Source organism: Anser brachyrhynchus (genome assembly GCF_964034855.1).
Source record: "Anser brachyrhynchus genome assembly, chromosome: 3".
Lineage (NCBI taxonomy): Eukaryota > Metazoa > Chordata > Aves > Anseriformes > Anatidae > Anser > Anser brachyrhynchus.
In genome coordinates, this window is record NC_137696.1 from 91,851,025 (window position 1) to 91,878,512 (window position 27,488).

General features: G+C 39.3%; 1 protein-coding gene across 2 annotated transcripts in view; it reads right to left on the reverse strand.

Moving 5' to 3' along the window:
• Window positions 1-27,488, reverse strand: part of MEI4 (meiotic double-stranded break formation protein 4) — a 160,841-nt gene that overhangs the window by 11,320 nt on the left and 122,033 nt on the right. The window contains exons 5-6 of one of the 2 annotated variants that reach the window (XM_080585986.1): window positions 8,658-8,726; window positions 3,469-4,730 (exon numbers count right to left, since the gene is read on the reverse strand). In XM_080585986.1, coding sequence (XP_080442112.1) covers window positions 8,697-8,726 — 30 coding nt within the window. In that variant the 3' untranslated portion in view covers window positions 3,469-4,730; window positions 8,658-8,696. Of the gene's footprint in view, window positions 1-3,468; window positions 4,731-8,657; window positions 8,727-27,488 lie in introns of those variants that run through there. The other variant, XM_080585985.1, reaches the window with a different exon arrangement.

Here is a 27,488-nt window from a genome sequence, read left to right on the forward strand (position 1 = left end):
AGAAAGCTATAAAGGTTGAGAAGTATTCAACAGTCAGAAAATGCAAAAATTAAGGCTGCCTTTGGGAATGTAGCCAACAAATACAAGATCACATTTGCTTTATAGGGGACCCCTTCCCATTTCAGCAAAAGACATTCTGTTTGCTTCATATACAGCATTTCAGTATTTTAAAATTTCTTCTCTGTCTAGTTGGTGTTCCCCACATATTCCATGCCGTATTCAAACCATTTTCTGAAGGCAGAGATATTAATTTCCTCTTATTTATTTATTTATTTATTTATTTAATTTTCCCTCCCTGTGGTGCTTGTTTCAGTGTCTAAAGGTTTTACAAATTGCAGTCAGTTTTGTCAGGCATGAGCACAACCTAGTAGAAGGACTAGAAACAAGACACAAAGGCTTTTAAAAATAATATGTCCTAGCTATGGATATTATTACAATGAGTTGGGCTTATTTTAATACTCATTTGTCAGAGATCTCATTAATTAAAACCTCCTTTGTTGAAGGCTACCTGGTTCCAGTGGGTTTCAGCTGTTCCAAGATATTCCTAGCACTTCAGCAAATGCAACCAAAAGTTTTAACCAAAGACTTAAGATGAGGAACACACAGCCAGAGAAATGTTAAAAGATGTATGCTATTTACTCCTGATATTCACAGAAACTGTGTTTACAGGCATAGACAATAAATACTCCAGAATAGAAAGAACTGATATAACTATGGCACAATACCCCAATTCTCTCTGTCTATTCACTGTTATCTGCTCTGCAAGACATGGGTGGTGGTCATATATCTCAGGTATTTCCTTCCCTTGTTTCATACTGATGAAGGCCTTATTCATGCAGTGAAACACAGGCATCCTGCAAACTAGCATCCTACTCATTTAATTTTTTTGCAGTTCTTTCACTGTTACCTACCATAGGCTTGCAGACATACCTTTGTCAGAACCTTTGTTCGGACAAAATCCAACAATCTGAAATTGTATAAACCTGTTACGTTTATATAAATTGTGATTACATTTTGTGTCAACTTTCTATCACATCTAAATCTTACCCAAACAAGGAAATAGCACCTGCAATAACATTTCTGAATCTAGAAATTTCTTAGCCCAAGTCGCAAGCACTGTCAGTCAAAACTACAGAATGCATTAAACCATCCTTTATTTTGAAATTTCAATCTCTGTGCGATTGATATCCTTATATCTTCAGTGAGGGTAAATAACCAATAAATAACTGTTCATTTCTTGGGAATTGGGAAAACCCTGAGTGTTCTACGTGTACTGGCATAAAAAACTCTAAACTGTACATGTGGAAAGTTTGGCTGCTACCTGTGTTTTCTGTTCATGAACAAGGCAACTCATATTCCATATGGCGGCCCATATTTTCTGCTAAGGACCATTTTCCTTCTGTGGATGGACATTGGAACTTAAGCTAGTGCTATCAGTAAGAGAAGCACATGAGTTTTGTGCCATCTCCTTCTTGAAAGATGCTGTCCCATCCACTGTCTTAAATGATTATTTTGTATTTAGATGCATTTCTCTTAGAAACTTGTGCTGTACAGTTGTGTAGTAAATCTTGTGCAAGATATTTGTAGACCTGCCTCAGGCAAAATTTCTGGAGTACAGATGACGGACTGGACTCCTGAATAGAGCAATGTCATTGTCAGTCCTCCAGAATTAGCACTTTATTTCATTTAATGAGCTCCTGGTTTATTTACACTCCCCTCAGAGTGCTGTTTTGGGTTGTTTACAGACATCACCATTAATGTTCAGTCCACTCTTGGAAAACAATTCTCACAGTCTCATGGACTAGAAAAGAATGGAGATTTTGCAAGCAATGTTCCTGCCAGGATGGGTAGTCATACAGTGGCAATTCACAGTTGTTACTATTTGGTCTCGAAGGACTTGCAAAGCAGATAAAACCTATGCAGAGAGATAGAGTCTATGGATCAACCAGAAATCTCTAGAGATGGCCTATGTAAGTGGATATCTCTATTATTATGTCCTTAAACTATTATTCTGAACTGAAAATATTGCCAAAAGGCAATAAGAACACATAGCTTTAAAATCAAAGAACACATCAGGAAATTATTATAATTATAGTGCATAGTGATATTACTCAACTAAAGGCTAAGAAAAGATTTTCCACTACGTTCCAATATACTAAAAAAAGAATTCGTCGTGGTGCTATCAGAAAAGAACTTCATTGAATGTTTTTATCATTCCCGGGTATAAAGACTTAATTTTTTTATTAAAAAAGGATTTTTTCATCTAAAATTCTTTCTTTTACATTGGCAGAAAATGTATATATGAAGCTGTTACCATTATTACAGTCTTTAAAGCACTTTTATTGAAAACTGTTTGTAATAAAGAGATGTCAAGTCTTTCATAAGGGTTACTTTAATATAGAAAACTAGTGTTAGCGGAATAAAAACTTCAATATTTAAACAGATTGTGCAGTGTTTGAACAACAGTTAACAATCTGGTTATTAAACTTTTATTCAAAAGAAAGAAAAATACGCTGTGCACTTTTTTTTGCTATTCAATTTCTCTTTGACTGACTTGCGGTATTTGGCCCAGGTACTGAAAAATAGGCTCAAATTATGTAAAGTTTACAAATGACAGGTGTTAATATAGGGTGGAGAAGTATCAATGTCAATTGAATACCTGGACAATGATTATGTTACAAAATTATAGAATAAAAAGTGTAATTGAATTGAAATATATGTTTCAGTTATCCAAGGAAAAAGAGCAGTAATTATATGATACCCAATAACCTTTCACAGCTTTATCATACCACCAGGTTTCCTCTTTCTTCCTCATGCATTGTACAAACAGAAATACAAAAAAAAATACAAAAAAGTTTAAATTTTGTCTTGAGATGTCATTCTACAACATTTTTCAGTTTCTTTCGAGTTTAGAATACTTACTTTGGGGACTATGTTGCTGTGACTATGCAATTACCTGCCCTAAATCAGACTAAAGTTGCACTTGGCAATAATCTACATTTAAATTATGCGTGGTTCAGCTTTTGTGATAAAATCAAGTTCATCAACAAAAATAATTATTGCTTACATGAACAGTAAACAATAAACCAAAAGGAACAACTGTCAAGAGATTTTTCTTATTTTTTGAAGATGTGAAGTCTCAAATTTGTGGTTGTGAATTTTCTGCCAGTTTACAAACTGGCAATATATACCCAGTTCTCTTTGCCACCTGTACTTCCCAAAGTCTTCCTGGGTATAAACCTCAAGCTTTCACCTTTTATATATTTAATTTCCCTCTCTTTACAAACAAGTGTACAGATAACCCACATGTTCCAATCTCCATCTCTTTCCTATTCCTTGTGAATAAACTTTGTAGAATAGACAGATTTCGACCTTCTGTATTAATAGATTTATGCTAAGGTTTGTAACACATTGTTCCATACTAAGGAAAAACAGTGTGAAGGATGTATATTTTGTCATCTACTGTAGTGGGTTTTACATGGCAAGTTTTTGGTAGTGGGGGCTGAAGGGGTGGCTTCTGTGAGAAGAATCCAGAAGCTGCCCCGTATTAGATAAGGGCCAGTTTCAGCTGGCTCCAAAGGGACCCGCCGCTGTCTAGAGCCAAGCCAGTAAGAGATGCTGATGGTACCTCTGTGAGAGCAGATGTAAGAAAGGGAAAAAAAAACCTGCTACACAACAGCAGCTGGGAGAGAGGAGTGAGAAGCAGCCCTGCAGACCCCAGGTCAGTGCAGCAGGAGGGCAGGAGGTGCTCCAGGCAGGCAGCAGCAGTTCCCCTGCGGCCTGTGGAGAGGCCCCTGGTGGAGCAGGCTGTCCCCCTGCAGCCCACGGGTCCCACACGGAGCAGATCTCCACGCTGCAGCCCGTGGAGGAGCCCCCGGTGGAGCAGGTGGATGTGGCCTGGAGGAGGCTGCGGCCCATGGAGAGCCCCCGCAGGAGCAGGCCCCGGGCCGGAGCTGCAGCCCGTGGAGAGGAGCCCACGCAGGAGCAGGGGGTCTGGGGGGAGCTGCCGCCCGTGGGGGACCCGTGCTGGAGCAGTTTGCTCCTGGGGGATGGACCCCGTGGTACGGAGCCGTGTGGGAGCAGTTGTTGAAGAGCTGCTGCCTGTGGGCAGCCCCCGCAGGCTCAGTTCGGGCAGGACGGCATCCCGTGGGAGGGACCCCGCGTGGAGCAGGGGCAGAGAGGGACCGTGAGGGAGCAGCGGAGACAAACATTCAGGGACTGACCGCAGTCCCCATTCCCAGTTCCTCTGAGCTGCTTTGGGGGCGGAGGTGGAAGAGGGTGGATGGAGGGAAGTGGTTTTAGTTTGTTTTAGTTTTTCACTGCTCTAGTCTGCTAGTGATAGGCAATAAATTATATTAATCTCGCTATGCTGAGTCTGGTTTTGCCTGTGATGATAATTGTTGAGTGATCTCCCTGTCCGTAGCTCAACCCTTGAGCCCTTTTCGTTGTATTTGCTTCCCCTTTTCCTTTGAGGAGTTTGAGTGAGAGAGTGGTTGTGGTGGAGCTTAGCTGCCCACCTCAGTGAAACCACCACACATACACAACCTTATTCAGTAAAACAGAAGCTGCTGGCGCCTCGTCCTAGTCCTTACCTTCAGGTACCACTGCTCTCTCTTTACCATGACAAATGCATTTCCAAGCATGTTGCATGAATAGAAGGAGACAGAGGCAGTGACTGCAGACCTGGCCTGGAGGGACAACTCACAGGTCTCACGCTCCAGCTGCTGGACCTGCAGCAAGACATTTTGTTTCTCTGTTGTCAGACCTGGGATGCAGCTCTGAGATTTGTATCCAGTATTCTACACACAGGCCCTTTCTACTCCACACATCTATTTTCATTGTATTACTCACGTCATGCAAATATGAAGGGCTTGCTCTGCATTGTCAGACTGATGCACTGCCAGACAGATGTTGGGGAACACAAATGGGCTAAAGTCTGGAAAACTAATTTAAAAGTGTGATAAATTCTAGCATGGGACTTGCAATGCTGAGTCTGTCTTTGAAAAAAAAAAAAAAGTATAGAAGGAAAAAAAGGTGTCAGATGCACTTTTTTTTTTCTTCCCCCCCTACCCCCCCTGGGAGTAAAGGATCTGGCCTAGAGTCTTCAGAAGAAAAAAGAAGGAAATCCATCTAATCAAAGGTGTTCATATTGTTCATATTGAATACCTGAGGGACCTGTACGTCCAAACAAATTATTTCCATTTATTTTCATCTAAAAAACATGGGTTTGTTAATTGCTGCCCTTTGTTCAAAATGAATTATGTATTTGCTGTCATAAGATTTTGTGAACTCTTGCAGTTTTCTGAGGTGATGTAGATGTTCAAGAGGTTCTTGATTTTAAGGGAATTTAAGACATCTCTGCTGTTCTCCAAGAGTACCTAGAGGTGCAGTACAGCTTTGCAAAAAACATATTTAACAAAAAATAAAGTGGATGCTTAAATCCCATGAAATGGAATAATATTATTCCTTATGAAATTTTAGAAAATAATTATCTGAGACTGTCTGGCATACAATAAAAATGCTTTTCAACACACTTTCACTTATATTGGCACTGCTGAGATGTTTACATACACAGTAGTTTGTCTTTACAGGAGGCCTCTATTATCCAGTACCTATTGGCTCATATATATTATTTTGCTTCCTGAAACACTGACAAAGATAACCACCTGGGAGGCTGAAAATAAATTTCAAATGCAAGATGATTTGTTTAAAGAGGCAGACTTTTTAAACTTTTCCCTGTAGCTGTGTAACTGCAATTTTGAATGCAGTTATTTTTCCCTGAGATCACACTTGCAGATATGAGCTACAAGGAGCCTCTTTTAAAAGTCTTGTTTTGAATATGGATGAGTGAAGAACCATTTATACAACATGTATCTGAGGGTTATTTAATTTTTTTCAGAATTAACCCATAACTCCTGGGAAATGACACTGCATTCTAAACTAATGTCAAACATCTCACACTGCTACTGAGGGAACATTCAGCCATGGCCATAGAAGCTGTACGGTATTACGTTTTAGAAGCTATTTTCTGTTACAGCACAGTAGCATTACAGGAAGAAATACTGGTAGAGTAGCTATAAATATGTAAATGCATATAGAAATTACACCAGATAAAACATCCAAATATTTTTTTACTAACTAGATTTTTATATGGCTAAACTATTGAGTCTACTTGATTTGTTTAACTCATGGACCCTTAAAAGTTTGAATTGATTTTTCTTTATGTATCAACATTATATTTACATAAAAATCCTTAATGAGCAAGGCTGCAGCTTTTGCTCTTTAAGTTCTGTTTAGATAGCTAAGCATCTGTACCAGTTATGCACTGCAGTGCATTTTTTTTCTGGCTGAGAAAACTTAGAGAAAACTACATTAATCTATGTTTCAAAAATTGAAAAACAACAAAACCAAACAGCTCTAAATACCCTGAAAAGATGCATCCATCTGCCTGGGATAAGAATAATCACGGAAAATATCAAGCCCAAGCTATTTTGCAGTATCACCATAGCATGTACCAGAGCAAACATGTAAATGAAGTGGTTCACTGAACCCAGACATTTTCTGCTTCCTCCCACTATATGCATTCATTGCAGCTTAACATTTTTCCTGAAGTATTCTTCATTTCAAATCGTTAAGAACTTGATTTTTTCAAAGACAGACACTGAATGATACATTTTGAGTTATTAGAAATTGCACGGCTGGGTAAGATTGGATCTGAACTTTCATTTCACTTCATAATAATCCAGGATGGTAGCAGTGAGGACACAGGTCACCGAATATCTCTGTCAAGTATTTTAGAGAATTGCAACAGAAAGGTTAACATTGGCATGGACAGAGACAGGTCTGGATGTGGGGGCAGCAGGAACAGAAGGGCTGTAGGAGCAGAGTGTAGTGACGGCACCCTGATTAGCAGGTCATGGAGATCCCAACACAGCTACGTGCACCTGACTAAAAGACTCAAACCAGTAAGGGTTCCCATCAGGGTGGGAAGGTAAAGAACTGGCTTGGCCACTCAGAGAAGGTGAGAAAAGACGGTGAGGAAATCCTAATGACTCATAGAGGTGGATGGGATGGAAAGGCAAAAATCCCAGGCAGTTCCTCAAGGGCACAAAGGGCATTTACAAGCCCAGCGACAATCCCCATCCCAAGGAGAGCCCAGGAAGCACAGTGAAGACTCAGAGCTGGTGTCTTGTGATAAGCACCTGTCCAAGTGCTTATGTTAGATTTCTATTAAGATAAAAAGATATTTTCCTCCCGTAAGGGCTCAGGTGGAGCTTGTAGCAACAGTTTAATTTTATTTCCTACATCCCAGGCCAGGTGATCCTCCAGGTCCCCAGCGCAGTAAGATGAGGTTCATCATAAAAACAACAGCAACACTTGTCACTGAAGCTGCTCAAGTTTACCAAGGGAAGAAATGGGTAAAGATAGCAGTGGTTAGCTGAGGGTTTCTCTGTCTGAGAACAACACAGAGATGTTTAAATTTTGAGCTTTCCTAGGAGGAAAATCCCAGTTATGTTGATACAGATTTGGCTGGGAGAACAGCAGACTGAGAGTGCTCTTTTCTGCAACTTTGCAGGAGTTAAAGTCCCTGCTGCCCTGACCAAGAGGGAAGAACTGCCCACAGGAGAGCAAACTGGCTGTTAATGGGCTTGGTTGTGCTGTGTGAAGGGCCCATTTCTTTTCAATCAAAACATTTCATTCCTTCAGGGGGTTGGCACTTAACACGATGGGGAGTTCAGTTATTCTACAGCTAATAAATGCATACTACAGCTCGCTGTTGTATGGAAGAAATATACTTTGCTTGTTTTACATTTCAAGGCACACAGTTTGCTTAGATTCACCAACCTTATTTCCTCAAGCCTGTTCTATATTCATTACATACTTACAAGTCCCCTGCTTCTTTGCATTACAGGGATGTTTGCCATAAAATATATTTCCTTGGATCCCAGTATCTTCAAAACACCTCAGGTATTTTCACAAAATCCATTTTATTTTCTTCCTAGTGAAGTTTATTAAAATATCTGTTGCTACAGGCAGCAGTACGTGGAAAGAAGCCATAAGTCATACTTAACTACCTTTCTCCAGTCATGCTACCGAGAGCTAAATAAATTTAAACCCTCTTTTTGACTCCATTGACTCCCAGACATGGTAAGTTGTCTATCTTACTAACTGGGGTCATTTGTTTAATAGCCATCAGTGGTCTGACTGGTGATTAAGGATCACTGTTAGCCTCTCTCATCCCATAATTATTAGTGCCTGTCAGGAAACTGGGCTTCCGAAATGCACACACTTCTTGTCTTTTAAATTCTCCAGTGCTTTATCTTAATCTCTCCCATTTTGTTCGTTCTGTTTTTCCATTATTTACCACTGTAGTAAAGCAAGACCTAAGGCCCTTGATATCTGCCATTAAGACTTCCACCCAGGGTTAATTAATCCATAACACTGGGCATCTCCCCTGAGCTATGTTTCTTGCTCTTCCACAGAGAAACCCATGTGAACCAAACACTGTGTATGCACCTCTCAGGGGTATAGGCAGTTGGCTTTCTGTTCTCAACGCCCACAATTACCTTGTGAAGTTTTTGTCACATCTTCCCCCCACCACCAGCACCCCCCACACACACCACATGGCTCTCCCTCTCCTTCTCAATACTGGATACCTCTGTGTCATCTTCACACCGTACATTTCATCCCCTTTGTCATGCTTCAGAGTGCAGTTTGTTCGGTTTCTAAGAACGAAGAACGAGACGTAATTGATTAGCATCAAAGAAATAAAATATTATATTAAATGTGCTAATGTGCTAATCTCATAAAGGAAGAGAAGAACACAGCAAAAAGCAATAGCCAAACTCAAAAAAGAAAAATATAAGAAAATCAATCGAAATTCTATGTACATGTTTAAACATACAGGGTAGCTTACAGAACACGTGGGTTCTCTATCTCTAGATGCCTCCATGTCATGACTGGATGCCTTCTAAAAGACTACTTTAAATCAGACTAAAAGTATGGCTCAGTATGAGACAAAGTGTGTGAAATGGTCTGATTTTCTGCAATAGAAGAAGCTAACCCAGGCTAATGACTGCTTCTTTCTTTAAATTCTCGAACCTACATAAGTTATCTACAGTCCTAGCTTTTTTATTTTTATTTCTTTTTTTCTTTTTTTCCCCTCAGAGTCTTGGGTATTGTGTATTGTATATACAGTATTGGGTATCCATCCTGCACACTGCTTGGTCAAGAAGAGGCATTTTATTTAAAAGAAACTGGTAGTGACAACTACAAAGAAACAGAATTGCCAGTTTCTTACCTGGTTATTGATTGTGAAGAACTGGCAAGAGGAAACTGCATAATGGGAAAGCAGAATTATTTTGAGGACAGCAATAAAATAAGCAAGAAAAGAAGGACATAGTTTAAGCACTTCAGAGTGTGTTTTTGTGCTTTGTTTTTGTTTTCTGTTTGCATTAACTACATTTATTTATTTATTTATTTAATGTGAGATAGCAGCAGATAGGACACTAATTGAAGACTTATTTAGGGTATCTTTTAATTTTTGTTACCATGTACAGACAACTGAAGTAAGTTAAATATGATTTGTACAAGAGAGAGTCTCGAGGAAAATAAACCCATACTCCATTCCCAGTACCTATATGACTAGGTTGCATTACAAGATACAGGAAAAAGAGATCCATAACACAAAGAAATAAAAAACATGACCCAAAAAGATAAAAAAAAAATAACCTCAAAATCTGATACTGTTCCCTATTTACCATCAAAGTTTAATTACCTTCCAAAACAACAGTTTTGACCTGATGACTGTTAACCTTCATGAACAATCTGAAACGTGTGTCGTTGTTTTCCTGCACTTGTGTAAAATGCCAGTGAATCAGGAAGCTATGTCAAGGCAAATCATTGCATTTGTATTAGGTAGTTTATTTCACTCACTTTAGTCCAAATAACTTTGTTGTGGTTTAGCCCTAACAGGCAGCTCAGCACCACACAGCCACTTGCTCGCTTTCCCCAGGTGGGATAGATGAGAGAAAGATAAAAGTGCAAGAACTCATGGGCTGAGATACAGGCAGTTTACTAGGCCAAGCAAAAGCTGCATACACAAGCAAGGCAAAACAAGGAAATCATTTGCCATTTCCCATCAGCAAGCAGATGTTCACCCACTTCCAGGAAAGCAGGACTCATCATGGGTAATGGTTCCTTGGGAAGACAAATGCCATCACTCCCAGTGGTCCCCCTTCCCCTCCTTTACCCCAGTTTCATTGCTGAGCACGACACCTCCTGGTGCGGGCCATCCCTTTGGCCAGCCTGGGCCAGCTGCCCTGGCTGTGTCCCCTCCCAGCTCCTGGGGCACCCCCAGCTCCTCGCTGGCAGGGCAGCATGAGGTAAGTGCTGCTCTGCAACAGCTTAAAACATTGGTGTGTTATTACCACTATTTTCATCACACATCCAAAACACAGCATCATATGAGCCTCTATGGGGAAAATTAACTCTATCCCAGCCAAACCCATGACATTTATGCACATACAATATTCAAACATGTAGTATAAACTTATAGTCTGTTGCATTTCTAATATGTAGGAAAAACTAAAATAGAGTGTAACAGTTTTAAATACTTATAAAAATTCATAGGATTGTAGTGTTCCTGAATATTATAATTTACATAACCATAAGTTAGTAAAAAGATAAAAAGTAAAAGGGTTCTATCTCTGTACTTTTATTATTAAAGGTTGCTTGAAAACAGGTTATATTAAGCAAAGGATTTATCAGAAAGACACCTGGAAGTTCTCAAAGAGGGGGATGTGCAGGCTACACATGATCTGTAAATGCAGGCTCTTTGGCTCTCTGCAGGGACTCTACTCGGCAGCTCAGGCTCACAGCTAGCAGACAAGGAAAAGCATCCTCCCTTCAGACAGCACGGGTTGCCCAGGGAGGTGGTGGAGACACTGTCATTGGACAGTATACTGTTAGTACTGGACTGGATGCACTGTTATCTGACTACGTGCAGAAGAAGAAAGTCTTAAGAGACTATTTTCTTGTCCTTGAGATGATTATCAACTGTTTATTCAACTGTTAAATTCTCTAATACAGTTAAATGTGGTTTGAGTAGGGAAGATGTAGCATTACACAGGAATGCATCTCTGGATCAGGATGAGGAAAGGCGAGTCACTTGGAAATCCATTTTTTCCTCTAGCAGACTTTGTTGTGGCTCAATTAGAACTGGGAATCTCACAATTTATAATGCTACTTTGGGGCTAAGAAGAAAAATAATCAGAGGTAAGGTCTTGTTTATCACTACTCCATTAGCAAGCTGCAACATCAGTTACACAGCTCCTGCCTGGGCCCTGGGCAACACATAAGTAATTAATCATTTATTTCAAAGCTAGGGCATCAATGATGCAGGCTAGGGCCAGGGATCTGCACAGGGTAGGGATGAAACACTTAAAATCCTTCCAAGGAAGCTCTAGATCCTGGAGTTTTCATCTTATCTAGAAAGTCTTTGGGTATTTCCTAAGCCTTTGCAAACTTAAAATATAAAGCAGAGGAAAATAAAAGCAAGCCTATGTTGTATTTTGTCCCAGCAGTTCCATAAAAAGGCAGCTAAAAAAAATGAAAAAAATATTGCTGCTGCCAGAGTCTAACATATTTAGAGATTCTAATCGTGAGGAAAAAGCCACAGTCCACAACCATTACATGAGTAGTGTTTTAAATAAAAGGAAAAGTTCACTGGGCCTAGCAGTTAAAGGAGGACATAGATAACAAAATGTCTTCCTTCATATCTTTTACCACCACATCATTGATCTCTTTCAAAGTACAGAAGAATATGAATCTTTAAAAATATCATTGCAATGGCTTTTTGCTCAGTAGTAATTCAGCATGAAGTCTATGAAGAGAAGCCAATGTAAGACCTGAAGCAGTCATGCACTTTGCCACTTTCATTAGTCTTCACAAATAGACCTTTTACATTTCAGCAATGGGAAATATCACTCAAATATCTAGTTTATGGCTCAACAAGTAAGTATGATATAGACAAATATGATGTAGTACTCAAAAAGTCTACATCTTAAAGTGGAATCAATATAGTCCTCCACAATATAAAATTCTTCTGGAATGATCGAAAATAAAGAGAAAAAATTAGTATATCTGGAGAGCAGCAGCACACACCACTATACCGGCCCACCTTCTACCTTGGTAGTAAAGTGATAGATTATACACTTCATGAAAAGACTTAAAATATATACAAGTCATTTAAAGATACCTCCTTTTTTTTTGTTTGTTTGTTTTGATACAATCCTCTCACATTTATTTCAAGAGCACATAACATTCATTCAGAAATACATAATAAGGAAGAACTAAGAAACAAAATAGGACACTACTGTCTCACGATAATTGCTATCACATAAGAGAAAAACACTTTGTCAACTTTGATAATCAAGAACTAAAAACCACAATCAGGTCTCCATTTAAATAATTTTGTTTGCCTTGTAATAACTTCACTATTTGGTCCATCTGTGCATGGGACAGGATTTTTGCCTTGTCCATATGGAGAGTAGCAACACTGAAATGCTTGATAAAAAATAATTGGGAGAAAATCAGTTTGGGTTTAATAAAATAAAAAATTGGAATTTATTAAGTTATCTCATAGTTCAGTAAAAACTATCTACCATGCTGTTTAGTTCCTGCAAGTCATTGCTAGGACTATTTGTGCACAGCACTGTGACAGTCCAGTCCAATTTTTCCAGTTTGTCTTGAAAAAGCAGTGTGTTTCCCAGCACACATGAACTCAGAAAACACAATTATTATGACCCCTAGCTTTTTATCTCGCAGGTTGGCAGCATCTCACAGCTGCAGACCTACTAGACAAAGAAAATGTGACTTGTCAGTAACTTGGTGCCTTGAATAGTTTCAATGGTGCTGGTGCCTCACATGCTGCAAGATCTGGTCAGAGGTATCTTGCAATTTGAGCAGATCAGTTTAGCTACAAAGTTAGTAAAGCTGCTTTCTGTTCACACGAATCCATTGCTTTTTTTTTTTTTTTTTAAGATATGATGCTTTTTTTTCCACATACTTCCTCTGACTGAACAATAACTACTCAGAATCCCAGGGTAGAAAATGAAACGGACAGGTTTTTGTCATCAAACAGTACCAATTGTTTATTTTGCTTTTATCTCTTAAATAGCATATGCTGGCTATTGCTATCATTAAAAACATACATTTTTAAAACCCCTTAAGCCACTGCTTCTAGTTACTCTCCTTGAAGATGTACTAGCTGGTAACATGGGAACTTTCATCATATATCAATTAGTCAGTGAGAGAGAGCCTGTGCACATGCTAATTTACTGTTTTCATTAAATGGAGCTGAACAGCATTAACACTGATGAGTCTAATGAAACGAGTATTACATCTCAGTGGATCTTCTGACTCAGAGGCAGAAAAATACCTGCAGCTACAGGAATTTTCCACACTGAATTTTGAAAAAAAAATAGATTCATATAGCTACTGCATTCATACACAAATACACAGAAAATGTCTGTTAAAAAAAAAAAAAAAAAGCTGTTTTCTTCTTAAAATTCCTTCTTAAAAGAATTTATGTCTGGGAGGGATGCAATTTATTCTGTTGAACAGAATAGAAAAGCTTTGTTTCTGCTACATTTTTCATTGGCTGTTTTGCCTTGTTGTCCCAGACCCTCAGAGTCACAGGGCTTCGAGTGTCTCTGCTCCCACTGCCCCAGCTGTTGGGCTGTTTGTTATGCAGCCACCCGTGTGAACGCAAGCTAATGTCAGAAGACATTAAACATGTATGAACTCTCCAACGAAAGGAAATAGTACGGGCAAGTACACTTCTCTTTGGTTATTGTCACTTTTGCTTCCGGTTTGCAATAAATAACCAGTGAGGCCCACAAAAATACTTGAGCACCTCAGTTGGTATTGAAGTGGGGCTTGCATATTTGTGTCCCAAAGTGTGAATCCACAATGCTCCAGATTCACCTCTCACGATCCTGAAGGCCAATGGCCACCTGTGTTTAAAGAATAATAAGGAATGGAACAATAAGGAATCCCTTCAACCCTTATTACCTACTGAAAAGAAAAAAAAAAAATTTAATTTCTTTTGCCACGTTAAAAGGCAGGGGGAGAGAAAGTATTAAAAGAGGCAGAAAAAAAACAAGAAAACCTTCCCCAACACCAAACAACCAAAAGCCAGGAGGTGACAGGGAAAAGGTAATGCCAGGGAGGGTGTGATGGGTCCCAGGCAGATTTGAAGTAAACGCACAAATCTTAAGTGCACATGGGAAATTCCAAGCAGTCATGAACAAATAAGAAGGCAAAACCTATGTCTTACAGACAAAGCTAATGTAGATCATCTTTGTCCTAGAATACTAAAAGCCAGACCAGGGGAAAGTATGAAAAATCAGCCTTTTACTTACAACTAACTTTTGTCTTTCAGTGATCTTCAGTAGAAGCATGATTCAGACCTACCAAGCCATGTGCTGGAAGCAGGACTGCATGTTGTCAGCAGTGTCTCTGCTTATCTGCAGGAAGAAGATCTGCAGAGGAGTCTGTATGAAATACAGCAGCTCCGGTTCTTAGCTAATGTAAATTAGTGCTAGCTTCATTATCTTTATAGAGCTGTGACAAATGTATATCAGCTGAAGATCTGGCTTATTCTGCCTTGTTCTGCTTCCAGCAAACACCCTGTTTATCTCCATTTTAATGCAAAACACCCTATTAAAGCCTTCATTTTGACACAAGTGGGCTGGATGAGTGAGAGAGAAAGCTGATAAGGTTCCCAACAGTTGGCAACCAGATCCTCAACTAATGAGTAAAAAATCTGAATCATGGTCCCACTCTTCTGATGACGAATATTTCTAGTCATTGATGTCAGTAATGCAGGTCTCAGAGAGGGGCTGGTTTGGGTAGGAGGTGTTATTCTGTAGGAAGGAGTTACAGACTATGAGCCCATCTCTGAACAGCCATACAGAGATACCCAAGCATTTCGTTCAAAGCTTTGACCTGGACTGACATGATCTACTGTACCAGTTTAATACCATGCTGCTCATTGCTGCATGGCCATGAGTATCGATAAATCCTCTTCCTGACCACAGACCTCTTCCCAAGAAGCAGGACACCTTGCCACAGGCTAAGCTCGGAGGCTGGACTTACACAACGTACTCCTGAGTGGGGCTCATGTGGCCTCACGGCCACCACCAGAGAGCTTCAGACTGACAACACAACACATCAAGCTGCTGAGAATTTGTGAGCCCCCTGAAAATTCAGCTAGAAGAGCTGTGTGGCAGGGGTCCCAAATGCGGTAATTAATTTGCTTCTGAGCTGTATAAAATACACAGATGTCCCATCCTAAGCTTAGTGGTTTGTTCTAGGGGTCAGGCTGGGCTGTTAGGAACCAGAGGAATGTCCAGGTGCCCTGGATAAACCACAATGTTTGCTTATATGTTCAAATACCTGTCAAGATGTGAGATCCAAACCTTTGTTTTTGAAGAAAGGACTCCCTAAATTCTCCTTTCAGAAGAGCTCTCAGCCCTTTTTGCTTGGCAGCAGCACTGACTTGTAGTCCATCCTGGGCATGAGTAGTCCCTGAGCCTATGACACCACCACCCTAACTGTCACAGCATCCGTGGAGATCTAAGAGGCAGGCTTTCCCCATCCTGGTTTCAACAGACTTTTGTTGTCCAGTGTGTTGTTCAATGTAAAAGATACGGAAATACTTTATAGCAAGAATTGCCTCAGTTTTACATCTTATGGAATAGTGTCAGGGATGCTATTTCTACCAGGGCAGGAGTAAATGTGCAGCTATCTCAGGTGGTTCTAAATGACTTGTGCAACCCCTCTTGCTGAGGTGTCCCAGCTCCTAGCATGACCCCTGGCAAAGCAGGGGAGGAAATCAGCTCTTTCCCCATTGCAGAAAGCCAGGCAGTGATTGCCAATGCAATACCGAAGATGACCAAAGACTGAATAAAGTTTCAGATGAGTAAACTCAGTATTTCTTGCATTACACACCATGAAGAGACCTAGGAATCATGCAAAAATGACACCACTGGTTACTTGCTGTTTTTTGGCTATTTTTGAACTCCCTTCCTTTCCTCATCACCACTTTAAAGGTCAATTTGTTAACTTGTGATAGAGTATTTGCAAAGGTCTTGTATCTATGCCCTATATGAGGAAACAGATAGTGGTTTGCATAGCTGATTCAGATGTTGCTGCCATCTGCAATAGTCTAAATACTATGTCTCATTTGAGAAGAGATATAAGAGAAGACTCATAAGTACATGGCTAACCACATGAGAAACTGAAAACCTAAGGAATAGTACTTTCTGTACAATCTCAAACACCATAGAAAGAATGTTTATACTTTTAGTGCTAAAAGAGATCAATTTTAGCATTCTGCAGAAATAGGGCTCATTGAAACTAACATGAGAGAGAATTACAAACAAATTACATATGTGGACAAAATATACACATATCCACTCTTTCCTTCAGGCATTAAGCTGGAACCTAATTTAATTAGAATTGGAACCAGAAAATACTACAGTAAAACCAAAATGTTTTTGAAGTCATCAATGTGTGCAATGGGAGTTAATTCTCCTTCCAGAAACAACATTTGTATAAAAAGTGCAAGAGAAATCTTCACAACAATTTTTTGTAAACAAAACAAAGCAATAATTTTCTGTCCCATAGCAAATGGGCATCAGATCAGATAGAGAATTATGCTCAAATCTGTTGGAATTTCTGATTTTTTCTTACAGAAACATTTCCTAAATTTCTCATTGCTCTTACTGCTTTTATTTGAACAGTGGTTAGTCAGAATCTTTCCTGGAATGGCTGCTGAAGACCTGACTGAGGACTGCAGCAGGGGCCTCAGCATTACTGAGCAGAACCAAAGGATTGCTTCGCATGCTGATTGTGCTTGCAGATTTATTCATCCCCGAATAGTATTTCCCCTTCTTCAGTTCCATGCTCAGCTCAAAATCCATTATACTGCCTAGGTGTTCCTTGGAGAGCTGCTCTTTAATCAGGTGCTCCCCATTCCCTACTAGTGCGTTTGATTATTCCTGTTTACGTATCACACTTTGCAGTTGTTCCTATTGCATGTAGATTTTTTTTCTGATTATTTCTCTAATATCAACTCTTTTCTGCCCTGCAGCATAACAATAGTACTTTTTTTTTTTTTTAATATAAGTACCTTATCTAGCCCTTCACCCTGACTGCTACTGAAAACATAGATGAGATTACAGTGAAGACAAATCCCTGTAGAGCTACATAAATATATGTTTCTCTTTTGTCAAGAAACTACTAAAAATATTTCTTGTATGTGATTTTAGTTGCAGGCAAGGGTCTTTTCAACTAAATTATAATTTAGATATAAGCTGTGAATATCACGTTAAATAGTGAAAAGTCTTACTGAGAACCAAGGTACAAAATATTCACAGCTCGCATTCTATCCACAAAGGCCATTTTCCCAATATGAAGGGGATTAGTTTGGATTTGCCAAGAACAAGTTACATGACAAGAGTGTTGGTGGCAACTCATGTCAATATAATTTTCCAGTTACTTATGAATAGGTTGCTGAATTATTCGTTCCAATTTTTTTTCTGAGCATTAAAGTCAGCTGAGTGGTATGCTGCTCCCTTGCTCCTCTTCTCACCCTTGTTGCCCCTAAGGAAACAAACAAACAAACAAACAAAACCAAAGAGCAATGATGTTGTCAATTTATGGCACTTCATCCATCCTTTGAGAATTCCCAGAGGTGACTGCTGCCGGCTCTGAGACCTTTTTAGCCAGTGCTTTTTCTGTCTTAGAACGAAGTTCCTCAAGAAAAGCTAAAAATATCTTATTTATCCATGTCTCTTATTTACTTCTAACTAAGGCAGAGAGCTTACTGCTGGTATTAACTGCACTAATCTCTGCTTGTACCTGACTTCTACTAAAGGGTGAAAGGTAACTGGATGCCTCACTAATAGTGAATAAAAAAAATGAACCTTCTACAACACTTCTAATCTTTTACGTAATGTAGTGAGGGAAAATATTTCCTGAAGTTCAATTAGAAATTTAGTTTACCAAAATTCAATATAAATCATAATTGCAAATGGTTCAGGAATGCAGTGGAATTCATAATTGTCTATTGTATTTCCTTTAAATCCTGGTTAATCTCACACTGCTCCTGTATTAGAATAAAAGCAGAGACATGCACAATGAGAGTAACCTCAGAACATCAATATAAATTGATTGAAATATTTTGCTGAGGATGCAACTTGCATGTTAAAATGAACACTTCAGTTGTGATACACAATTGAAAATGAGAGATTAATTCAATAATGTTCACGAACTTTCATCTTCTTAAACTGTTATTAAATATATTGTTATTAAGTATTATGTAAATCATTAATTGTATCCAGAAATGAAAATACTGTTATGTAGATTCCATTTCAATGGCAATAAACACAGAGCGAGAAAATGGTGCTTTCTTGCCATATTTGAACTAGAAAACAAGAACTTGCACACCTTTTGGTGAGTAGAAAGGTATTAAACCTGAGGGGAAAGCCAGACCTAGAAGAAACAAGCTTTTTGATCTGGCAGCTTCTAAAAGGCAATTTGCACTTGATCTGACTTACATATTAAATACAGTAGATGATTAACTCAAAGAGTAATTGCTTTTAAAAAACATATTTTTGAAAGCACTAGCACTTTAGAAGTAAATTAAGACATGGTTTTAGAACTATACAAGCTGAAAATGCTGTCAGCTTTAATACTTCAGGCTATGGTACCCTCCTTCTCTATTTTCTACCAAGATCCCTTGCTTGTGGGTCCAGAGGAAAAGTTTAGCTAAATTCATTTTAGCCTTACTTCATAAAGGCATTTAAGCATGTGTCCAATTCTCATTTAAATGAATGAGGGTTGAGTGCTACAGTTAGGATATGCCTGTTTACTCATTTCTTGAGTATCTTTCAGCCTTCAATAATAAAGTAACAGTAGAAGTAACTATTTCTTATTTAACAGAAACAGAAGAAGCAGACTGAGGTTGTATTAAAGTGCCATCTTTTCCTGTGAAGATTTGGGGTGATTGGAGTTAGCAGTGGGCAAAACTTTACAGAAAACTTTACAAAACACCTGAGGGGGAGAGAGAGGCCCACGTTCCTCACCGCTTGGGTGGAGTGGCACAGAGGTGCCACAAACAAAATGGGGCCAAATGGATTTTGCTTTAGATATGAACGTGTGATGACTGCGGGGTTGTGCAGGCCTCTGCTGAGGCACCTGCAGGGCATCTGCATCCATCTGGATGGGAATTGCTCTCCCCGGAAAATAAAGGAAAACACTACACAGCAACATGACATTAGTCCTGCACTTAATATGTCAAGAGGCAGAAACAATAAGGCACGGTGAAGTACAGCACTTTCAAGAGAGTTGCAGTAGGAGGAGATATTGACAGTCAAGGTTAGCAAAGTAAAATAGAAACTTTTAAGGACCCTTCACATATTCATTGAAGCAGGAGGGCTGGGGCTGCTCCACTTTCAGCTCTTGTCAGAGCTCACACTGACTGCAGTGAGCTCAGAATTGGAGTTGAAGGCCCCAGTTGAGGAGAGCACTTAGCCAAATCCTTAAGTGTTTTGTTGATGAGGGCTAGGCTGAAGGATGTGCTTAATGTGCAGGTGCCAGTGCTCATAGAAAGTGAATTGAAAATGCAGATCCCGTAAGAACTGCAGTGTAAAGTTTCACGTTTGCTCTCTGACAGACGTTCTGCTGGCAGAACCTTCCTGCATGCAACTTGCAGCAATGCGACTCTGACAGAAACAAAGGTGCATCATTTAAATAAACACATAAAGCTGCATGTCTTTTGCTGTTCCTGGCACCTCAATGGTTAAATGTTAAATGGAATACTGGCATTGCGTGGCAAGATGAAAGCATCATATATTGACTCAAGCTTTTATACACCCCTGTGGACTTGTGTAAAGCACTCTGTAGAGCAAGATAGTAACCATTGTCCTCAATTTGTAAATGGACTTTGATCATGAGGAACAGATATTTAGGAAAGGTCCTGTTGGACATAAGAGATCTAGAAGGAATACTGATGTTATAACTATGCCCTAGAAGCATGAAAGCACAATGGCCACCCTAGTATAAGTAAAGATGTTTCACAGTACTTACCCCATCTGTGACACAAATTAATCCAAAGGCACAACCAAGGAGATGCATCCCTAGGATTCTTAACATACACAAACAACAAGACTAAGCAGTGCCTTCCTTTTTAGTAACCTAATATTTAGAGTGGGACTTCTAAATCACTTCTCAGTAGTCATTGGTTACAACACAGAGAGGGTCCAAGGAACTGCAGCCATGGGAATTTCCCATTCTTGTTTGAACACCTACATCAGTGCACTGCAGTCAGCCACCATATTGCCTCTTCTCCTCTCTCTCTCTTATATGTATTCACATGCACAGAGCAAATTTTATTTTCAGCATTGGTCCAGCTACGACAGAAGATGTACTCTCACCCAAGAGCTGGTGCTGCTCACAGGCAGGCACTCCCCTGGAAGGAGGGAATTCTTCAGGACTGAAGAAGTCAAAGCAAATGGAGTCCAACCTTTTCCATGGTGAGCATTCCAGACAGAGGTTTGTTATGTAAAAAAATGGCATCACAATATACTTATTCTAGCACCATGTGTGGGAGGACAGAAAAAGACTTTTTAAATGGAAATGCAAGATTAAAAGGCAATTTTTAGCTTCCCCATTTGCAATGTGGAGCTTTTCTAACTACGTATCAGGATTGCCAAGTTCCTTGAAAGAATTACTTTCAAGAAAGCAGATACAAGCAGAAGAAATTTAATAGGATGGTGCCTTAACTTAGAAGCTACATGATGCCTTTCTGCATCTTAAGGGCAGTACAAGTGTTTTGAATTCATTTTTTTTTTTGTACCCATTAATTTATCTTGGATCAAAGAAAAGAACTAGCAATCCGCCCTTTGGTGATATGTAATCATTTCTGTATCTTTCAACTATTAGATATTATGTTATATGTAGGGAAAATACACTACATACCCTACTGATACCATAAACCTGGTGAGCACTGATAAGAAGTATTAGTTTCCTTTTTTTGTCTTCGAAAGAATGAAAAGCCATTTCATATTCCTTTCTTAAAGGAATGCATTTACTTCAAACCTTGAAAATATCTACCAGTTCAGAAAGACATGTATTCCCTTCTGGCTAACTTCTTTAGAGCTGTGATGAGGTGATAAAGCAGAAACATGCAAGTTAATACATTATTTGATTGCTATTAAGTCAGCGTTCATTCTTCAGCCCCCTTGTTTATCTAGAGTAATGACTGGAAGCTACAGCTTCAACCTTTCACAGCATGATGACAGTAAGGCAGTGATATGTACTCCCAGCAACTTATTTTTTAAGGATTACCTAAGAGAAACCAAGCTGAACCAGAAAAAAAATCAGTATATGGTTTATTTCTCAGCTTTCACATTTGGGCTGGGCTTGGACCTATTATTTTTACAACTCAGATTTTCACAGTGATTTCCAAAGAGCAAACATGCCAAATTACACAATGTTGCATGTCAGTGCTGCTGAGCTAGAGATACATGAAAAACAGGGTGAAAAATAAAATTATTGAATAGTTGTGGACTTCTTAGTTGTCACCATGTTAACAGTCTCCTACACAACAAATATAAATAGACCTCAAAAAAGTATGCCTTAGTGCCCCATATTAGGTGGGAGTATTCTCCCCCTATAATTTGTGATCTGATTAGCTAAATTTGAGTCATCTGTGTTAAAAGTGACAGTATTCTGTTCAGGGCTTACAGCCTTTTTCTTACATTCCCAGGAAATCCGTTAATTATCATCATGTCCAGTCTACTTCTTCCAGGCAAAAGGGTTTTAGAGCTTTATTTTTTAATGTAGAGACATTTTGTCAATTCCATTTTCATAGAAAGGTTTTAAAAGCTGTAAGTGCAACAAAAACTGTGTGAAACTCCATTATCGGTACAAAGCTGAACTATTGGCTGCAGTTACTATATTGAACCAAGCTAGTTTCATCCAAGAAAATGAGGATAAAATATTGCCAAGAAAAAGGAAATGAGAACTGTGCTTTAGCTGTTTGGTCTGTGATTAAAAGTAATCAATGTGGTTGGGGAAGTTAGGTGTATTACAAAAGCAGCAAAGGTGGCTATAAACCAGAATTCAAAAAGATACATCTTCAACATCTGCAAACCTCTTGAAAAGATGATATGAAAGACAGAAAATAAAATTAGATGCTTATTTTTAACTTTATCTAGGTGTTCTCTAGCCCCCTGAATGAACCAGCCCAGGGTAATTCTGCAGTTGGTTCAGGTTTGTTGCCTTCTGGCTTGTGCTGTTGTTGTCACCAGCGCAAATTACAGAAATGTTTTTGTTTTTACTCAGCAAAAATGCAATGAAATGTAGTTTAAGATATGTCTTCACAACTGCAGTTGCTCATTTTTTGCTACAATGAAATTAGTAGTGTGCTTCAGCTAATGTGAGCTGCAAGATGACTTTACCATGATGATAGTTTCTGATTAGATAGTCATGGATGATTAGCAAGGGTAAGGTCTGAAATATTGGACAGGGAAGGCAGGGCAAGGACAATTTCTTGGGAGGTGCATTTGTGTCAGTTTGTGTCAATAATTGTATCCTCAGTGTTTACACATCTAGTTTATCTCTACAGCTTTTATCTAACCTTTCATTCAGTACTACTCACTTTCCAATCTGAACTGTACTTTCTTCCCCTGTGGAAGGTCGAATGAGGACAAGGATGCTGCAGGGCAGCTTCTTGATTTGCTTACAGTAATGTCCTCAAACTATCATTTGAGATCCCCTTGCCCTCCCTCCTCCCTCCCCCCCCCCCCTTTTTTTTTTAAGGATGCAGAGATGAACCAAAGATTTGCAGAGATCCTGCTCTAAGATGGAACATCTCTGTGAGCTGATATCAGAACAGCAGCTTCCTGCAGCTACTAACACATCATTTTGTAACAAAAAATGTCCCCACCTTGAGCTCAGCTAAACCCTACAGTGGTGTACACCAGGGCTAAAAAAGAAGCCTGACAGACTTGTGCTGAAGAAGAAAGACAGGAAGGAAAAAATGAAATAATATTAATAGAGGCAGGTTAAACTTGCCTTTTTTTTTTTTTTTTTCCAATTTAGACAAAATTGTCTTTTTGGTAGAGCTCAGTCAAGAGACAGTTCAGACACTGAGTTCTGAGCTGAGTTAACCAGGGCTTCAGACTGAGCATGCAGGAGGTGGGGATGGAGATGGGCTGCACGAATCTTCACAGTACACTGAGGTGTTCTCATGTGCAAAGATCTGCCCATTTATACCCAAGGTAACTCCATGGCTAACTTAAGTGAAAATGAGGTGAGGCGTCGCTACAGACCGGACATTAGTAAGTGACTATGAAACACAGCAGGAAGAAGTAGACAGTATTCCTAGCGGCAATGATTTAGAGAAAGCTGAAGAGATGTGCGCTGCTGTTGAAGAGACACAATACCCCGAATCACCAAATTAACAAGTGACACAAGTCCTTCCTAGAAAGCCAACAAAGACCAAGAGGCAGATGTGCTTTTCAGACACTAAAACATCTTGTGAATCTCTGGTGGTAATTTTTACCTTGTCCTGTGAGACTGAAATTTTAGAGAATGTAACCAGAATGCAAACACAGTTCAGCTATAGAGAATTTTCTGTCAGCTGCAGCTCTAACAGAAACATTTCAAAACACACCCACAAAGACATGCTCTGAGCAGGAAGACTCAATGCTGCCATTCAAAAACTCTCACTGGCAACTCTGCTGGGTATCTTCAGGAGACAAGAAAAAACAGCATGGAGGACACTGATGGTGGGGCATTAGGAAAGAGAAAACCTTCATTAGAATGTGGATGGACTTTAAAACTTTCTTCCTTTCCCACTGCTGACATGTATTTTTTTTTTCCTGCAGAATAAATAAATAAATCTAACTGACTCCTTCAGTCACTTTTTCTGCTGTAGGTGAAAGGGATCTCACAGATTAACTCCCCTCTGTAACATCTGTCTGACATCCCTTGAGAAAGGGACTCTGCAAGGTCTGATACCTCCATTTTGAACAGCTGTGAAAGACATCCATAGACAGGTTCTTCTGTGTTCCCATATCTCTTTGGTTAGGCTGTGCACCAGAGCTCTGAGCAGTCTGGACATTAACCTCATCATCATCAAAAGGAAGTTACTAAGACTTTACACTGGACAAGGAACATGTAGTGGTAAAAAAATAAAAAAAGAGCACGAATATACAAGGCCAAGTATCAGTAAGGAGTTACCAACTTAGAAATAAGTGATCTACTTCTATCCATCCAGAACTGAGTTCGTAGGTCAAGTGGGAAAATTGTCCTAATCATACTCTGGTGAGGTCCCAGTTGACTGGAGACTAGCAAATCACAGAACTGCAGAATGGCTTGGGTTGGAAGGGACCTTAAAGATCACCTAATTTCAACTCCCCTGCCGTGGGCAATGACAACTTCCATGAGACCAGCTTGCTCAAAGCCCCATTCAACCTGGCCATGAACACTTCCATGATGGGGCATCCACAACGTCATGATGCCCATCCTACAGGAAGGGATGGAAGAAAAACACAGAGAACTATAGGTCTATCAGTCTGACCTTAGTGCTGGGGAAATTTATGGAGCAGATCATCTTGAGTGCCATCATGCGTCATATACAGGACAACCATGTGATCAGGCCCAGTCAGCATGCTTTTATGAAAAGCAGGTTGTGAGGCACTGTAACAGGCTGCCCAGGGAAGTGGTTGAGTCACCATCCCTGGAGATATTCAAAAGATGTGTAGATGTGGTACTTAAGGACATGGTTTAGTGGTGGACTTGGCAGCACTACATTAACAGTTGGACTTGATGATCTTGAAGGTCTCGTCCAACCTAAATGATTCTATATGATTTTGTCTTTCATTTATAAGAACATATTTAATCTCTATAACATTATATTTACAAAATTATTCCAGTAAGTACACAGTAATTCTAAAGAAAATAACGAAGAAACTGGAGGAAAAAATATCTTATTTTGTCATGGCTTTGTCCAAGTTGCCACACAATCAGTTTGTTGGGCAGTAACTCCACTATGAACTATGATAAAGAATTTGTTTGAGCTATGTAGTCTTTGTATCTAATTTACACTGTTTGAATTGTGTTTTTTGTTGTTGGTGGTGTTGGTGGTGGTGGTGGTGTTTTTGTTTTTTTGTTTGTTTACTTGTTCCATTTTTTTCCCTATTTAAAATACAAAGAAGGCATTTGTGGACTAATTCAACATTCACATAGGTGGTAACTTGGGAGCTAATAAGTAAAACATCTCATTTCTTCGTTACACACAGAAAGTTCAATTTCTCAAGCATAATGTGGAAGGGCTATAGAGGACTGTACCTGTTGTTAGCTGAGGGGAAATTTTCTCCTTATATATGGGGCTTTGAAAGTACACTGAAGTCTTGCAGGTCAAGAAAACACCTCCCATTCCTGTGCACAAGCCAGCAAAGGTTCTGCCAGCAAATACAGTCTTTCTGAGAACAAGCTCGGGAAAAAGCTGGCTCAGCAGATCAGCCTGATGCACACAACCTCCTCTCAGGCTTGGGGCTGAAGGAACAGCCTCAGCGCACTGAAGAACAACCTCGCATTCTGTTCTGAGTTAGACAAAGTTCGTTACCCAGTAACACAAGCTAACTCATTTGCTTGGTCATCCTAGGCATCCAGGTTCCCTTCTTTTTTGAAGAAGAATGAAGTCAGCACAGCCTAAATGAATCAGTTCTTAAACACTTTCTCAAAACAGAAGAGGAATTCAGCTATTGTGGAAAGAATAGCAGAGAAGACAATGAGCTTGATGGAAGAGAAGCCCAAGTCAAATCAACAATCAAGTCAGTCTTGTGAAAGGACAAACATATCACTGAGCAAAGTTGACACAGGATTAACAGATGTCAGTCTTCTGCTCTCTGATGGGAATGTCATCCTATAAATCTGACCTGGATCCACACTGTCAAACATGGGTGCAATAAACATTGTGGGTATTGAACGATTAAGTTACAGAGTGAACAGATTGAAACACCTTGTTCACCCTGGCATTTTGATGTCACATGCAAATGGCATTCATTTTTTTTTCCTTCTTCTTATATAAGGCTTGCTAGAGAATAACAGAAATCACTTTATAACATAGCACCCTAAATAGCTTTGGAGGTTGATTAAATGCTTTAATACTGTGTCAGCTGTTAATTTATCTCAGGGTTACCCATGGCTTTATATGTTTAAAATCAATAGAGGTTCTCTCTTAAATAACTTTTAAGGAGATGAGCAAGCAATTCAGCACTTCACTGAACAGTGTACACAAAGCTCGCTGAAAACAGTTTTATCCTTTATTAACCTATTGAAATCTGAAAAGGCTTTCAAGGTATGTAGGGATGAGCCTTTTAAACCAGAAGGGGAGCACTGATTATTGAAAGGCATTTTATTATGACCAACACAGAGATACCTAGCATCACTCCAGTGACTTCAAGAAAGGACACAGAAACTGAACTTCACAAGAGCAGACACAAAGGCTGGTCAAGGGGAAAAAAAAAAAAAAGAGACAGAGAATTAAGTCACATCTGGAGGGGGACCCATGGGTCAGGATAAAGATAACTTTGCAAAGAAATGCAAAGGCAAGCATCTGTTCCAGTCTTGTACTTTTTGCAATGCTCACACAGGTTATCTGGAACTGTTGCTCAGGTCATGAAAGGGCCTTGCAGGATCAACCAGGTAATATCCACCCAACCATCACAATTACTTCCCCACAAGAACAGCCCAGCTGTGGCTGTTTAAAAAATTTAATTCTAAGAAGAAATTAAGCCAGATCAATTATTGTACAATTATTACAGTACATAATATGTACTACAGGCTGTTCCTTTTTTTTTTTTTTCTGGATTTCTGTTCTGTTGCTGTGCTGTTAACTGCTGCACAGTTTTACAAGAGAACTACAGACAAGCAGTCACTTTAATACATTAATATGTAAGAGAGCTTGTCTTGTCATCTTCTTCATCCTTTTCCACTTAGATCTGTTCTTGGCTTCTAATTTCTCACTATAAATTCCCATGAGGTCTATACAGAAGCAGAGGATAATATTCAAAAGTTCTGATTTTTGGAAGGAGGTAACACGCAAACAAACAAAAAAATGAACAAAACCCATGAGTGATACTGACCAACTGAAAAAAAAAAAAGGGGGGGGGGCAGCTGGAAAAAAACTGATAAAATTCCATAGCAATAATATATTTAGGTGAAAAAATCACCTGCATGAATATACAACTGGCAAAGAAAATACATGGGAAGGTCTGAAGGATATTTTACTACAAGAATACCAAGGTGGGGCATTTTCTGAAGGTTATGCAAAGTGCAAAGGAACAATTTGATTCTTCTGTCTATGGTGGCCAGACAAGAAGTAATGGCTTAATAGGTAGCAA